Source organism: Aptenodytes patagonicus, chromosome 17, assembly GCF_965638725.1.
Source record: "Aptenodytes patagonicus chromosome 17, bAptPat1.pri.cur, whole genome shotgun sequence".
Taxonomy (NCBI): domain Eukaryota; kingdom Metazoa; phylum Chordata; class Aves; order Sphenisciformes; family Spheniscidae; genus Aptenodytes; species Aptenodytes patagonicus.
This window is the reverse complement of record NC_134965.1, coordinates 8,317,189-8,334,714: the sequence shown is the minus strand read 5'-3', so window position 1 is coordinate 8,334,714 and position 17,526 is coordinate 8,317,189. Positions and strand designations below refer to the sequence as shown.

Below are 17,526 nucleotides of genomic sequence, written 5' to 3'. Positions count from 1 at the left end.
CCGTCTCATTTAGAGCTGACCTCAAAGGCAAGTTCTCTCCTCCCAAAAAGGGGAATTTTCACATAAGGGCTTACACTGGTTTAAGGCTGCTTTATCTTAGTATAGCATAAACCTGTTTCTAGTTATCTTGAGGCAGAAAGCGACTGGGGGATTTGGATCAGACTGGATGATTGATTCCTGCTGACTTAAACAATCCATAAGGAGTGCCTTTTGCCCTTACCTAGCTAATCTTGTTTTCCTTTTCTGGCATAGGCAGTTAAGTACTTACTCTGTGCTGTCTCTTGCAGCAGGACAGAGTTCTGGGAAGTGCCATACTCTGAGCATTGGCTTCTGCAGCTCTGCTCTTCAGGTGGTTATTTATGCAAGGCACCAGCCAAAGGGAAGGGAGAGTTTTAACTGGATTAACCTCAAGAAGAGAGTGTGGGGATTTAGGGATTAAGGAACCAAAGGTAGCCAGCAATCACTGACTTAAAACCAGCCATAAGAGACCCAGTCTCTATAGACTGGAAATACAGTCCTTCCTTACCTGTGTAGTGTTGAGATTGGCAGTGTTTTTACCTTTGAGGTATTAGAGAAGATGGTCTTAGGGATGCAGGGTATGTGTAGGGTGTTTTCTCTTAAGACTTGTGTATTGATGGGAGACTGTTCATAATTGGCACCTCTTTAAGAAAAAACTATTGAAGCACTGAGTGCTCAGATGAGATCTTAAACCTGGCACTCAGAAGGTGTGTTGGTGGCTTGCTCCAATATAATGAGAACATCTGGTTTCGATAGACTTGTAGCTCTTCTAACTTCATATGCTCCCCTTTTACACCTTCTACCCTTGCCCTAAAGTGTTTCTCTCGTCCCATATATTTTTTTCCACTGATGCTGTTATGCATCCCCTGCAGGGAAAATCCTAGTAGATTACAGGATTGATAGAAAGATTGGCAGGCGCGGGAGAGATCAACAAAAACCTGTTACTAAGGAGACACGAGTTTTAGCATTGTGTCTCTAATGGCCAGTCTGCTGAAGGGGAAACAGATGGTACAAAGGAGGCTGGGATTATATAGACAAGTACTGCAGGGCCACAAATCTGATGCATCTACTGAACTTCCAGGGGTCAGGCAAATCCAGTCTTGTGCCAAGACTACTGTGGTTCCTTTGCCTTTGGCACAGGGTTTTGTCGTTAAAGGCTGTTCTGGACAGGGGGCTTCTGCATGAGCCATTCCTGCTCCTGGGCGTAGCCAGGTTTGGCACGGAGAGAGTGAGGGCAAGTGGCTGTATGGGTGCAGCGTAACACTGCATTCTAGTTTAGTGCAGTTTTTCTCCCGTTACTAATGTACACGTGTAGGAACGTGACTTCTTTTCTATCCTGTGAGAATGGGAGGACAGGTGGTGGCCACAGTCGCTCCTGGCTTTTGACACAGCCTGGCCTTTATTGCAATACAATGTTTTGCAGAGGCTTAAATTTCAGGAGTGATGCTCCCAGCTGCGTGCTGCTCGCTGGGTGCCTGCTTCCCCTGCTGCTGCCTGCGCTCTGGAGAGAGGTGTGAAACGACACTGCTGTTCTGGACTGAGCAGTGGGTAAATAAGCAAAGGCAGGATTCTTCCTGGCCGAGGAGAAACAGTGCTGGAGTCACTTTTGCAAGAGACTAATTAAGATCTGTTTTTCTTGTATTTAACTTCGAGGCTCTAGAGAGTGTTGCAGTAAACAGGACACTGATTCATTAATAAATGGAGAGTGCTAGATGACTACAGTATTAGAATTAATAGCTTGACAGCATTTCCTTTTTTCCTTTTCTCTCCTCCCACAGCAATTTGGACTGATACCCAAACAAACAATAACAAATAGATTTTTGGAGGAGCTGGCTGAGAGAAATAACAGAAGTCAAGGGGCACTCATTATGCAACTTTGTTCTGCTCATATTTGACTCATGCAGAAAACCCTGTTCTACTCCTCAGCTTCATTTTCCTTTCTCTTTCTTTTTTTTTTTTTTTCTTCAACCTCTGTTGGAGGAGGTGTCATTGTATTTGCTGCCTTGGTTTTGGTCCCTCGGAAACTGCTTAGACCCTTGCATCTCCAGTTGGCTGTAGACATGTAGTGCTGAAAGAGTGTAGGCAGAACTCTACTGTGGAGAAACAGTGTGCAAGAGCCTATCAACCAGCTTGCATCAGGCAATAAAATGGCTCAGCATGTTGGCTTAACTTCCAACAGCATGAGACTAATACCTGGGTGTATTTTTTAAGTGAGTGAGTGATTCTGGGTAGTTTATAACCGTTATGTTCTAGTAGTGGTGGTCCCCTGCCAGAAGTGGGGCAGCTGGGAGGCTGTTCTGCACTCTGGGGACAGAGGATGTGAACAAGGAGTACGTTTTGTACCTTGTGATTCTCTCTGCAGTGTCTTGCCAGGAAGTATCTTCAGGCGTTCCTCTCCCTCTGCTCTCTGAAGACTCTGCTTTGTGTCCTGCATGTGCAGAAAGCCGTCCCAGCAATTCCTTTTGAAGTTTTGTCTGAAACACTTGGGGTTTTTTCCTTACCCAAACGGAGGCTAGAGGTGAAGAGACTTTCCTGCCAATTCCTCTTCTGATATAGTCTAAACTCCTGCTGTTAAACCTCTACCAGCCACTTCTGTTCTAGATATGTCACTGCAGTGGAGCAGAGACTCCCCGGCTGTGCTCTTGCTTGAATCCAGAGTTACGCAATAGCAGCCTGCGAGTGCCAACGCAGATGCTGCTGCATCCAGACACGCTGTACAATGTAGTTGCTTGGATACCTCTTTTTTTTTTTTTTTTTTTTGTTTTTCTCACAAATGCTAGGTAACAATTTGCAACTTACGATTGTACCATTGAGCACAGATTCAGGTTAAGCAATGTTAAGCATTTGAAATATTAATGACCTCCTCCATATTGCTTTTTTAGAGATTGAGTATTGTGGAATTTGAAAAGATTGAGTGTTGCTCTGCTCCCTTTTCAGAGCCTTTATTTCACCTTCTTAAAGTGTTAAATAACTTCCCACTTTGAGAAATTTTTTCATCCAGAAAATTATCCTTTAATTATTGATGCAGTAGGCCAAGGGCCTTAAGTGGCCTGGCTGCTGGTGCTTACAGTTCAGGTAGGTCATGAAGATTTCCACGCTGCTCCTAATTCATCCTCTGTGTCATAACGTTCATTATGTCAAGGGGAGATTTGATGGGAGCTTGCAGGTATTGGATCTCGGAGGAGCTGAGTGGGTGAGAGTCTCTTCTAACGTTCTGGCAGGGAGAAAGATGCTTGCATGTTACAGCCAGCCACTCAGCTTTAAGAGAGTACTGCTGAGCAACTTCAGATGCAGCTTAAATGTGTCTCATAGATGGCTGCATGTGCCTTCCTCTGTGTAGTTTAAGGCCAGCTGTTGAAATGAAAAGCCTGTGCCTGGTTATGCTGCGGCTGACCAGGAATTAGACTTTTGTTATCAAGAGAGCTGTGCTGGTGCAGCTTCATTCTGTGGACACAGTTATGACACAGATAAGAATGGCATCCCGATAGCTCTATTCTTGTCCCGTTATGGGAATAATATATTTCATATATGATGCCGGTGAATCTGCATTGCTTTAGTGACCCTACTACACGTTCTGGGAAAAGTCAAAGCTCTGGAATTGTAACTTTGAACTGTGCCTGCACAGAGCCCTAGAATAACTCCTTGGTTTTTAACGGAGATAGCTGTAGCAGGGATACAAATGAGGCTGCTGTGAGTGTGCACCAAGGTAAACTGGATGCTAACAGGAAGATGGCTGATTGCAAGACAAAGACCCTTCCCTTTGCAGTGTACCTCCCTTCCTTCCACCCTCCTCCTCCTAAAATAGCCCTTCAGCATGAGGAGTGAAAACCAACTATTTCCCTCTTTAAAAAGCACATTTAATGCTTGCTGATTTCAATGGGAAACTGACTTACTGACTTAAACCAGAAGCTGGTGGTGTGCTTCTGCTGTGTCTGGCCTATGTCCTTATTCCTTGTAAAGCGTAATAGTATTGCTCATGAATGATAAAAGATTATCAGCTGCAGTTCTAGGTCTCCAACCTCTCTGCGTATGGCTCATTAGCCAGTTTGCTTTTCAGGCTCCTTCAACCTTGTTGAGTTCTAGCTGTCTCTTCCCCCCCCCCCCCCCCCCCCCAGTGCAGCAGTTCAGGAGACTCTCTCTCCCAGCTGGAAACAGGCACAGCTTCTAAGGTGAAGATGTCAGCCCTCTGGGTGAGGAGGTGCACATGGCCATGCTGCTTCTGAAAGCTCTTGAGTGCATTGAGTGTATTAACAGGTAGTGACTGGAGAAGGTCTGAGGTGTGAATGTCCATCCTTCATAATTACATAGGGACAATTTCATGCATGTAAATGTGTCACCCTGCATGAATGGATAATGAACAGCTGCTCACTGTGGTAACCTGTGGAGCTGGGATTTCATTTTAATCACAGACTGTTTGTTGTGTGGAAGCCCTGCCCTGAGATTCACCAGTGTACACATGCATATCTTTGACTTGGTCTTAGTCAAACTATACCCTTGACATCAGCAACAGTTCCCAGTATGAAAACTGGAGTTATAGTGCCTGTGTTTATACAGCAACTGAGTTTTCTCACACTTGTCCCATCACCGTAAGCATTTGTTATTGTTGTAGGGAAACAAATGCTTCTAGATGTTAAGATTTCCTGTGGACAACTTCATTAGCTTTGCCTAAAAGGAGATTAAGCAGGTATCTTCAAGGTTCTGGGAGGCATTAAATCTAGCAAAGCATCATAATTATGTTAAATATCTGCCTTTTCTGTCATACTTGCGCAGTGTTGAAAGGCCTTCTGAAGGTTAGAGGAAAGGTCTATTCAGGGAGACTAGATTTTTTTTCTTAGTGTATGTAAGTGTCTAGAGATGATATGCTACTACACGGTTTTAGAGGGAAGTTACGTATAATACTCCTTTGGTGTAGGGATATTTATTGTGAATACGTATCTACAATGCTTGTATTCTTTTTTTTTCTTTTTTTTTTCCTTGGGTGCGTCTCTGTGATTAAGGCAAAAGCTGTTGTACTCCCCATCAGGCAAGCTTATTTCACTACAGAAATTAAATTGACAGTAATCTCCTTTTTAATCTGTTCTTGTGGTGTAGTGTAGCAGGCTGTGTCACACTGTATTTCTCATTCTGACTCCTGTTGTACCAGTTAGAGGCTTCTAATTTTTGTCTTCAAGTGTTTGAGTTTTATTTCTGCAGTTTTTAGTCAGGCCTAATCTAAACAAGGTTTGCATAAATCTCTTAGCTGAAGCGGGAGGATGAAAGCTTTGATAAGGAACTTGTTTTTTTTTCTCTCTCCAGAGCAGGAGCACAATGTCTTTGACCTAAATATACCAATTACTGACACAGCAAAGTGATACAGAAAACAATCTGGAAGGAATGCCAACCTCTGAACACTTGGCTGCAGAAAGCTATTGCTTATGTGGAACCTCAAACACAGAAGAAATGTGAGGAGGAAAACAGTGTTCATTCAAAACATTTCGTGCAAATAGCGATGGGTGAGAGAGAAATGGCTGGAGAAAGTGGCTTGTTTACCCCTTATCCCTATAGCTTTGGAGAGGTAAAAGCACTATGCAAAACACAATGCAGTTCTTCCCTTTCCCGTTGGTGGCCTAGTTTGCTCAGCTTAGCTTTTTGAAGAACTTTTATGTCAAACTTAAAGGCTTCCTGGTAGCAGCTTCTATTTTTAAAAAGTGTTTGATGGCAAATGTAAGTATTTCAAAAAGTTGTGATGAGCTAGCTCACTAGAGCATACTAGGTGACTTTATTAATGTTTCATAATTTAAATAATGGTTAAGGTTAATCATCTCCAGAGACCGAGGGATTCTGAAGTGAACTGGTTTTCAATTCAGCTTTGAGATTTATCCTCTATATGTGAGTACTTGCACTTCGCTACCATGTTGATGGTTTCCATAATATACTGGATAAATTGGTTCACAGAAACTGCTGTAGATTTCTGTTTGTCTTTGTTTTCCATGTTGCAGCTGTGGAACTTGCAAACTCTGGCTGCCCATGGTTTTGGTGGTCAAATCACCCTTTTTAGTACCAAACTGCTACTAGACACAATACTACCTGTGACAGTTCAGCATCCCCCCACCAGCCCCAGAAGCTCTAGCTGATAAATTTGTGTGTAGTTTTGGGCTTCTTGCAAGAAAAAAGGGAACCTTTTATCAACCCAGGTTTTCGAGTCAGCCCTTGTTTCTTTTTACCAGCCAGAGTGTTGTTGCTGGCACTTCAGCCTTACTGCAAATGCAGTATGTGTGGGCTTTTTGCTAACACAGTTTATTTAAGAGATTGATACAACTCAGACTACTGCATGAAAGTCTCTCTGCTACAGAAATGTGTAATAGATATTTGGCAATCTGACTCAAACATTTGTCTTACTTTGTTCCAGCAGATGATTTGAGATTATTGATAGGACTAGCCTTGTGCAGGGCCTGCTGTTGAATAGGCATCTGTCAACTATTTCATCTTGGAAGGTGTTGAACTTCAGTTCTGTGTGATGTCCGTGCACAGATCCTGGTCGTTTGGACTTCAAGGGCCTCTATTCAGTTGTTTCTTTGGGCATCTAAGGCCAGTCCCATGCAGATGTGGGATACCCCAGGGCATCTCTAATGTCCTGTATCTGACACCATGTATCTGTGTCAAGAGGTGAGTTGAGCCCTAAGGAATCGGAACGTGCAGTGGATGCTCTTACCTCTAGGTGACTTGTATGGCATTAGAGGAAAGGCTGTGGCTGCAGCAGTGGCACCCTCTCTGCAATACTCAACCAGACTGGGTTATCCGTGCGTTGGGTAATAGTTGGGGGAGGGTGGTTTTTGTACTGACTTGCTTAATACTTGCTGACACACAAGGAGAGCTCCTGTATGGAGGAGCTTGCGATGCACTGTACAGCTGTAGCCCAAAACAAGATACACTGGGAAATTGGTGGATGCTATGAAGAGGAGTATTTGCATGGTTTAACAACTGGATCGGTGCCTGGATGCACAGCCTCTGATTTGACTGAAGCAGCTGCCTTCTTCCCAGTAAAGGTCATGTTCGGCTCAGAGGCACTTAGCGTGTGTTTGAACAACTGGATGGGATCTAGCCAAGGAAAGGGTAGGCAGAGAACTGGAAGATTGCTCGTTTAATTACAAGTCTTTTCTTTGTAGTACCTCCTTTGAGACTGGGTCCAGAGTTGTTCACATGATGGTGGCTTGACAATGTTAAGTGAAAAGCCTCTCTGATGGCATGGCTACATCTGAACCTTGCTGCAGGTTTTGGGGGATCTATGTTAACTAAGTTTCTGTTGTATAAATAAGAAGCTGCCAGTTGCACTTCACTAGGAGAGGTGAAAAGGCTTCAAGTTATTTGTCTCGCATAGCTTCTCACAAAATAGCTTCTGCGTTCCTACTCTTGCACAAGGCCCCTCTGCCCCTGTTAATAAGGATCTTCTTTAAAAAAGAACACTATTGACTTTGAAAACTAACAACTTCAAGAAATGAGAGTAGTTTCACATCCACCTCTTGGTTCTGCCTTCCTATGAGGAATTCGGGATCACTCACTGCTGGTGTTTGTTGCTGTGCAGAGTATTCCTGTAAAAGGGGAGAGTGTACCAAACAATGAAAATAACCAAGTTGCCCATCCAGAAAGCAATACCTAGCCAAGATTTAGAAAATGGAGAAGGGGAGAGAAGTTCTGTAATGTCTGAAGTGTGCATGTCACAACTATGAGCAAAATGTTGACTCGTGGGGTGAAAACTAGAATCCTTGTCCTGTCTAAATTCAGTGCTCTCTTGATATTGATGGCTGTGGCCACGCATGCTCCTGATAAAAAAAAAAAAAAAAACCCAATTCCCAGGCATTGTCTATACAGTCAGGTATGTTGGCATAAAATCATATGTAGCAAGCAGTTATTAAATCGGAATCTCTTTTAAGGTTTGAAGATGTATTTTTAGGGTGTAGCCTGTGTGAAGTGTAGTCTGTGTGAAATGTTCCTTGGTGAATAGAAATGTAGTGAATGTTGGACTCATGACTTATGCTAATAATCATATCTTTTACAGTAAAAGAACTTGCTGTGATGTTCCTAATGTTAAATACAGGCAGACAGCTCCAGTCCCTGTACGTAAGAATGCAGACTGAATCTTGTTTATCATTACATCAGTCTGCAAAAAGGAGATTTGTACGAGCAGAATTGTTTGCGTGACATGGAGTGACACCCATTGTATAGAACAGAATAGCACTCAAAAATTTCTCTCCTCTCCCTTGCCCTTTTGATGACAGATAGTTGGCAGTGGATCAAAGCACAAACAGGATTAATGTTTTGCATATTCTGTCCTACATGGCCTGAAAGGAGCAGAGATGGAATTTTTCATCTTTCACTTTAAACTGCATTTAATGTCGTGGCCTAGTTTAGAGCTATGCGACTCATTCCTTCCATTTCCCCCCGAGGCCTCTGTTTCTGGTCAAGGAAAGCAGGGCATGACTCCCTCTGGAGCTCATCAGTGCTGCTCAGCTTCCTCCTCGTTGCAGACTGGTGGAGGAGACTGGTTTGAGGCTGGAGCAATCCAGCATCAGGAATCTCCAAGTAGCATTTGTGGAAGCTGCTGTCTCTTGCACCTATTGCTGTGGTTACAGCACGGGTGCTGCAGGGCATGGGGAACCCGGAGCTGGGGCAAGATCCAAGGTTCTCGCTACCGCCTGTGCGAAGGCAGCTTTGAAAGCTGAAGTGGGTCACTGTCGCAGGTCACATCTCCAAATAGCTGGTTTCAGTGTCCAAGGATGTTGTCCAAGCAGGTTCCTGCTCAAAGTATAAACTGCCTTCTCAAAGATGTCCCCAGAAAGGAATGCTTACAGATTTTGGTTCACTTCTTGGCTGATGAGTTGTTGCACTGACAGCAGTACTTCCTCCTCTTTGGAAATAAACTGAAAATGGCAAGAAAATTTGAAGGTGCTTGTTTTAGTAGTTGTGTCAGTATTGGAGTCATTTCCTTCGCTGAAGCTTGCACTTGACCATGTGTTGGGCACGTCTTCTCTGTCCTGCCCTCCCCTCTAGTGGGGTGACTTGTCATTGCAGCTTAGTTTTGGCTGACAGCTACTAAGGAGGTTTTTGTGTGTTTTGCAGTTGCAGAATTACATAGTGACCAGAACACAGCACAGAGAAACTGTAGGACGGGTATGGCATACACTGGATGGTAGCACGGACTTGTGGAAGAGGAGAAATAGTAGTGGTTGGATATGTGAAATATGGGACCATTGGCTATATCTTCTTCCATACTGAATGCCCTCTGTCCATGAGAAGGCATGGATGCATTTGCAAAGGAGATAGTTGATGGGGTGAAGATGAATCAGATATCCGAATCTGACCACTCTGTAAACACCAGGACAAAACATGAGATACAGGGAAGGAGTAGGCTGCAGGCTGGTCAGAGTTGCTGATGAGAAGAGGAGGAGGTTAGTGAAGGTTAGTTTTGTTCCAGATAGCATCCCAGGTACTGGCGATGGATCTCTTGCTCAAATAGCACTTGTTTACAGTTCTGATTTTGTAGACAGTCAGCTATATTCTGAATAGATGTGCTTCTCTCACAGATCTGCTACATTTATGTCTAATATTAAAGAGATCTTGTAAGAGCTTCAGCAGAGACAGATGGCAATTGGTTGGGCCATGTCTAGCCTCCTCCACACTGAGCTCTTGAGGGCTGAATTTTGAGTGGAGCTGAGATAATGATCTGCATATTTCAGGATCTTCTCCTGTCATTAGTGGGACTTTTGGCTATGGTATACCAGGCTTGCCAGTTGCTGTGACGAGGATTTTCTTGGCATGTGGAAATGGCCATTCATTATAATACTAAAAATGTTTGCATAGCTTGGGTTCCTGAACAGCGCAGTAGAGATTTCAAGTGCTCTTTCAGTTGTTTTACCTTACTGTGGGTTTGAGCCAAATATACCCTTTTGAGCTGTTCTGGCTTATTCAAAAACCCCATCATGTCTTTAGCTATCCTGCATGTAATGAAACCTCTTCCCCTCCCCTCTGACCTCCTCCTCTTGCCCCCCCCCAAGTCAACTTTTTTGTCAACCCACAGGGAGCTCATCAGAGCTTATGCTCTGGCAGGATCTGAGAAGTTCCAGCGATAACAAACACCCCCACAACAGCTAATGGTGTTTTCAGCAGGACTTGAGATAGATTCCTTTGAACAAATTTATTATTTAACTGCAGAGCTGATGCTGGCTTCCAGTTTCTTGTCTTGATGATCTTGTTTAGGACATTTAGCACACCAAGTCCTTAAAGTGATGCAGCATCCTGAGTGAAAGGTGGTGTGGTATCTTTCTTACGCTCGAGCTTGTCATCCCCATCCTAATGCTGAGAGTCCGTTACATCAGGTCATGCAACCCAAAGTAGTGGATGGGGTTGGGGATTTGGCAAAGCCAGTGGTGGTAATTGTAGTGCTAGTGTCTTTCTTAGTTCAGTGGGGCTCTGTTGCTGATGATACTTGACTGACCGACTCTTCAAAGATCTGAATCCTGATCCTGCAAATCTTGTGTGCATGTCTTACTTGTGGTGGCTTTTTGTTTTGGTTTTTTTATTTTTATTTTTAAACTTCAGCTACAAGAACTTCTAATATGCGACTCCATTGAGGAGAACCCATTGAGCTGTGTAAATTCTTACAAGATTTGTCCATTGCACTCAGCAACTAGTAGTGTAAAGGACATGCCACATCCCTCTGTTTCTGCAGGCAGATCTCTACAAGCTAGTGCAGAGTCTGCTCAGGATAATCCAGAAGGTCATTTGCTCTCCAACGCAGGGGCAATAGACAGTTGTCTGCACTGGCAGAGCCAGTGAGGTTAACTCTGCATGCTATACCTGTTTGCCATAACTGGTGTGTGGCACTGAGGAGGTGGCCCCTGTGCCTTCTGCGGTGACATTGGCTGCCTGGCTGAGAGGCACTGTGTGACCTCAGGGATCAGAGCTATCCTTTTCACCACAGTATTTTCCACTCCAACCCACTGGGAATTGCCTGCACTTCCCAGTACCGAGGTGAGAAATGAATATATGCTCTCCTGGGAAGTGCTAGTAATTAGGATTACAAATTTAGGGGAAGAGGAGCAAGGCAAGGAGATGAAATATTTAGGACTGAAGTAGATTTTCTTTGCTTGCTCTAGAAATGCAGGTACTTAACTGCTTTCATGCATGCAAGATAGTTAAGCACTAGCCAGCTGATTGGAAGTACTTGGTGCCTTACTTTTGCAAACTTAAAATGCTGCTGTTACCACCTGTCAAGCTAAAATACAGAGTGAGCAGCATGGTCCATTGAATAGCTACTGCCCCCGAGGTGTTAAGCAACACAGTTGAAATGTGCGGAGGCTGTGGCTGTGCGGGGAGCATGGATCGCCAGGACAGCTGTCCAGTGTCTGGAGCTGTGGACAACAGTCTGGCTCAGATAGGTCCTGAGCCAGTGTGGTTATTGCGAAAGCGTGAATAATGGAAAGTGACTCTACGCCATTGGATTCTTCTTTAGCAAGGCCAGTCTTGGGGCTGTATCCCAGAGAGCATCCTGGAGTGTCCTGCCAGCCAGTGAACACAGCTGACACTTCATCTCGGGAACAAGGGCTTGGCTCCCTGGTCTGAAAGAGCTCTGCTGCTGATGGCTGCTCTTCATCTGCCTATTTGCACCCTTCTGAATGATGCTACAGCTTGTTCTCTGTTGGCTGTGGAGTTCATTGGTGGTTTTATTTTGAAGGAGACAGGAATGCCAGCTTCCTTATCAAATTAGTGAGGTAATTCTAAGGTATGATGAGTAGAAGGTATTCCTGCAAGCTCTTGCTTGTTGTAGATGGTCTGCAGGTTTTAGCTTGAATTTGTGGTTGCAGGTGGCTCCAAGTGAACTACTTCATGGTCTAGTTCTGTTCTTAGAAATAGAAGACCAATAGCAGGCATGCATTTTCTAGTTATTCTTCTATCTCACAAATTCAGATCACTTAAATAAGAGAGAAACAGAATATCCAGCAGGAGTATCAGCATTTAACTCTATATTAAAAAGTGAACTGAATATGAGCTTTGCATGCAATAAGCACAAAGAATTTAGTTCAAAAGATTCTCAGGAAAAAACATCTGTTTATATGGTTATCTTACAGAAACTTAACTTTTCCACTCCTCCCCTTCTCTGAGCTTTACACATATGTGTTAGTTTCTGTAGGTTTTGTAAATGTGTCTGTTCCAGAAACTCTCCCTCTCCTGTTGCTTCCTTTCCTCTCCTGCCCTGGGTGGCAGGTAGGTACATGTCCTCTTTGGTGGGGCTGAACCAGAGGCCCAGGGATGCGCAGTTCCTCTTTTCCTTTTTTCCACTGACTCCATTTGGAATTGACATTATCTCGTTCCCCAGCCTTCCCCTAGCCCATGAAATCTCTTACACACCTTTTCTTATTTTCCATCTGTGTGCCATGGTATGTAAAACAGAAGGCAATGTATGCATGATAGAGCATCTTCCAAATTGCTCTCCTGAAGCAAGTTGAAGAGGAAGAAAAGGATAGTTTCCCTTCTCAGAAGAGCTGTACGGTCTCCCCTGGGGCTGTTCATGGGAGAACGTTATCGGAGCCTATTGCAGAGGTGTTTGGGCAGGGGGCAGTGCTGGGGAGGAGAGCATGGTGACTGTGTTGGTATAAATCACCTCTAACGTCATCCTTGTGTGAAATGCCATCACTCTGACATCTTGGCTTCAGAGTTTCGGCTCTTCTGCAGGTGTTTGCAGAAGAGGAACTGTGGACTTTCTTTTTCCCTGCTTTCCTGTTTCAGATGCACGACAGCAGTGCATCATTTTGTGTTTGCCTTCAGGAGCCTTATAAAGTGACCCTTGAGTTCAGGAGTAATGCAGGCTACAGAATATGACAGTTCACTCTTACTATTGCCATGATACGACATGTGCCAGCATCTTTGCTCATGAGAGGATGTGTTCATGTTAAAGGATGGTGGGATGAGTGGTAGCAAAATGAGAGAAATGCAGTAACTGTGCTGGAGCTCTGTAAAAGTTAGAGGTAGAAAAGGTAGAAAAGAACGCTGTAACTAGTTAAAAAAAATTGAACACTTCAGAGAATTAAGTGCCCACCACATGACTTCGTTAGTAAAACGTTAGCAGCCCTGTTGTCATAGTGGCGGAGGTCTCTTGCAACCACCCACTTGCTGGTTTGTGTCTTGAAAAAACGACCAAAATACATGGTGCCATACTGAGGTCTGGCCCTTTGCTGTGGGTCAATTCTGTGCAATTCTTGTGGGATTGTACACTGCCAGCAAATGGTGGGTGCTCACTGGAGAGGAGATCTTCTGCAGGAGGGAAGCCCAAAGCCAGCTCGACACAATGATCTTTTTGCTTCCTTTGTTATCTTGTGCTGAACTCTTGTCTTCTTGAGATGCCTCTGCACTGACCGAATGCTTGGTATGTTTTAAAATATGTTTGCTCCTGCAGACCTACACAAACATAGTAAGTTTTCACTGATAAAACAGATCCTATACCCAATCTCCAGCCGGTGTCTGGCAATACATATGTAAATGTACTGTGAAGCAGAATTAATTGCTGAGATCTCTCTACTGAGGTATTGCTTTGGGCTTTAGTAGGTAGGCCTAGTAAAATTCCACAGCATGTTAGAGACCGTGCATTTTAATTTTGCCTCTAAAGCAGCATAGTCTGTCAAACTTCCACTTCCTAGTCTGTCTGCGCTCACCCAGTCCTATTTGGCAGGTTTATTACTTGCTGGTTTTGTGGATTCTTACACTTGATTGCTGACACTGGACTATGAATTAATATGATCTACATAACGGTAATAAAAACCCCTTAGTTTTTTTACCCAGAAGTAAACTGTGTCTTTGGCCCTTGGCCTACCTTGTTTGGCAGGGGTCATTGGAAGTCCATGCAAAAGCAAGCTAAATCCTGCAGTGGCAAAAATTCTTGTAATGTTGAGTTTTTAAAAAGGGTTTTGAGAGAACATGAAGTGACAGCTGAGTGGAAAGTGAGTTCCTCTGTAGTGACAGCTACATGCAGAAACAGTGAGAATTTCCTTTGCCTTCTACAATCAAACCAGTGAAATGCAAGTCTTCGGATTCTGCATATATTAAAGCATATTAACTTTTTTCTCCTTTCCTATGTATACAGGAGGCAGACAGTGGGGAAGAAGAATGCCGGTCCCAGCCCAGAAGGTAAGATTGTGACTCGAGGCTTGCAGGAGTCCTCAAGGATACCTTTCTGTGTGAATGTTCCACAGAGGTTTTTGTTGTTGTTCTGGCATGTTCTGCAAGCATGCATCATTTTCTGCCTATTATTAATGTTACACAACTGTCTTATGTGTACCTTACTGAAAAATATATTTAACTATGGCCTAAATGATGCTCCCATAAAGGGGTTGCTGCAGCAGGAAACAGGAAAAGTCAAGATTACACGCTGAAAAAATATATATGGGGATATATATATGCCAGCGAGTATATTCTCCAAACTGCTGTTTGCATCCAGGAAGTGGTGTCTTGCCTGCAGACATGTTCTGAATAAGATGGTGATACTCCACTTCCCTGTGCATGTGGAGACTTTGCTTATATCTTGAGCAAATCCTGGTTGTGTTGTTCCTAATGTCCTATGTTGTTTCTCAGGATTCCATCATCAGGGTATTCTGAGAGGAATAACCATACTAATAAACTCCTGTTCTCTGGTTAAAAAGTCTCTGTTGCCATCAAGAGCTGAATTGGATTACTCTAGTTAGCAGGAGTATCACAGGAGAGACTTCAGCAGTGATAGTCATCCTCTAACTGTGTTTCTTCACCTCCTGGTTATGCCCTTGTGTATACCTTTGGGATTTGAGAAAAGTTATATTTCTAGAAGCTGAAGTGTGGGGGACCCTATGCCATAAGGGCACCTGCTGCTTAAAATAGCATGTTCATTGGATGCATAGATACTTGCTACGGATGCAGGCAGTCAAACATCTACTCCAAAGTTATAAGAACACTGAGAATTTAGAGGAATTTTTTTTTTAATTGGGATTGTTTTGCATGGAGGTGTTCACTTTTTGTAAGTGCTGGTTTCATTTGCTTCAGGAAGAACCTTTTTTGATAAATGCTTATTCCTAAAAACTAAACAAACGTTGAAACTCAGCTGATTGAACAGTGACAAGTATTAATGGCGTTTTTATAATGCAGTCGTAGTCTTAAGGATAGACTTCCTGAAGTCTTGCAAGCTTTGTCTCCTGTCCTCTAAGCCGTCAAAAGAATTATTTCAGCTAAACTTAATATAAGCAAAAACTGTATATACCAGGTAACTTCTCCAGCAGCAGAAGCACTTTCTTGGCTTGAAATGTTGCAGTCAAATTTTATGAAAGGCGTAAGATTCCCCCCAGAGGGAGTAAAGGGGAAGGGGAAGTGAAATAGTTCTCACTTTATGAGCTCTTTGGCTGTTACAGTTCTTTGCTTAATGTTGTTTGTGTGAGTAGGTAACAACGGAAGCTGTAATTTCTAGTATTTAAAAGGCTTGAACAAGATTTGGGCTTTGGGTTTGGGGCCAACTTGGATGAATCTGCAAAAGAAAAAGCTGTCCTGGTTGCACATTCCCATTATTTCAGTGTAGTCCTGCAATTGTGTGGCTCGGGGAAGGTGACTGGTCTATTTCCTTCAGTCTTCTACCCTTAAATGATGATTTAAGAATTGCTGTTTCTTCATTTTACAACTTTCTTGACTGAGAGGAAAGCTGGAAAGCGCAGTTCCCAAAGGCTCAGCCTTCCGTTGAGTTCAAACGGAACTCAGCCTAACTCTTGATTTTTAATTTCACTCTTAGCCTTCCAGCAGTCACAAGATCAACTCATGACTTGATCTCAGCATACATAATGTATTGGAGGGGATGGGAGGTATTTAATTGTTGTGGGCACTTAGCAACAATTGTAGGTTAGGTTTGAAATGAGCATTTTTTAATATATTTGAAATAACTTTCTGGGGTAGGAAATGACAACCTGCTGTTGATGTGGTGATCTGAACTCCATGACTCCTGTTGCTGGGGTCAGAAACCTAACTGAAACCAAGATCCTTCTTAGGGAAAACAAGGGGGTGGGTGTTAAATGTGTTTGCTTACAGTAGGATAAAAATAATACAGTCAAATGTGGTAAGTAGTCAACCTGGAGTCCTGCTGTGGAGGAGCAGCAGTTGTCTATAAACAGCTTTTGAGTATATCTAATCCCCAGTTTTCAAGGGAACATAGCAAATAGTAGCTATTAAAAAATCCAGACAGTAAAAAGGCAATGGACTGAGTCTGGCTTTAGAAGAAAGGTACGTTATCAGCTGCAGCGTCACCGAAGTAGTGCTCTGCAGCAGCCTGACATTCCTAGCTGCCTGCCCGGGCAAGGCCAGGCTGGTGAAGTTCTCCTGAGGCATAATTCAGGTGACCTGGCTGTAGCTACAGTCAGTGTTTGGGGTGGGATTTTTGCTATTTGTAAAATTTTTCTGACGAGGAGTCCTTTTGTCTCCTGCACTCGTGTAAAATTTGTTCAAACACTACCTCAGGGTAGCATGGTTGGCATCAAGCGTGCCCAAACTAATCCCGTTAACTGGACATTAAATGCAAGAGTTCTACTGTGGCTAAAGCGTGTTCAGGTTAATGAAACAACTTTTCAATATTTATTAAATAGGATGTTAGTGCATAGAGATGTTAATGCTTTCACGGGAATTAGCTTAAGACCTAAGCATAAGCACATAGACATATTTGGTGTCAAAAGATTTTTGCAGCGATCAGTCTTGAAGATCATTTTGTAGAGCCTTCATTTCCATCCTCTTGAGTCCCCGTGTCTCTGCACAGTCTAGGGATTGCTGTCTCAAATGAGACAAATGTTCCACTTAGATCCAGCTCAACAGCATTGCTAGTCCTGTGGCTAGTCATTTCTAGATAGCTTCTTGTGTTAGGTTTCTGCTGTTTTATCTTTTCTCACTGATGAGATATGGGTTATATATTGAGGTGAAGGGGAACATGCAGAAAAGACTGGCAGCAGGACAGCAGGAGTGACTACTGATGTTGAGCAGAGGCTATGAAGAGCAACCAGTCTAAATGTCCTCCAAAGAGGCAGAGAAATTACCTTCAAACAGGAGCTTAAACTTGTAGGTAGATACATCAAGATCATCATACCTAAAACAAAGTCTATCTAGGTGCTGACCTGTTCGTGCTCTTTAAGATCTAACACCACAGAGGACTGTAATTGCACGGATTCAAGTCTCGCAGACAAAGGAGAGGAAGTGTGTGAAATTGTTGTTTAAACTTAAACTTGCTTTACAGAGCAGTCAAACGACATGACAAGTCTGCACTCGCCACAAGACTGCTTCTGCCAGCGCCATCACGGAATGAGGAGTTTTCTGCTTTGTGAATTAGCAGAATCCACTTAAAGCTTTCCTCCAAAAGATGGAATGAGCTATTAGATGTGCAGAAAGAGAGTTCATGTGTGCTCTGCAATTATCCTTGGAAGATGCTTGAAACAGTATTTTCTGGCAAACTCTTTTGTACCGATGCAAAGAGGAACTGTTTGTTTT

The 17,526-nt window shown here is 43.3% G+C and overlaps 1 protein-coding gene across 1 annotated transcript in view; it reads left to right on the top strand.

The window, feature by feature from the left end:
* The window catches only part of SSH2 (slingshot protein phosphatase 2), a 104,951-nt gene that overhangs the window by 20,812 nt on the left and 66,613 nt on the right, over positions 1-17,526 (top strand). Inside the window, exon 2 of the mRNA XM_076354880.1 lies at positions 14,132-14,175. Coding sequence (XP_076210995.1) covers positions 14,132-14,175 — 44 coding nt within the window. The remainder of the gene's footprint in view (positions 1-14,131; positions 14,176-17,526) is intronic.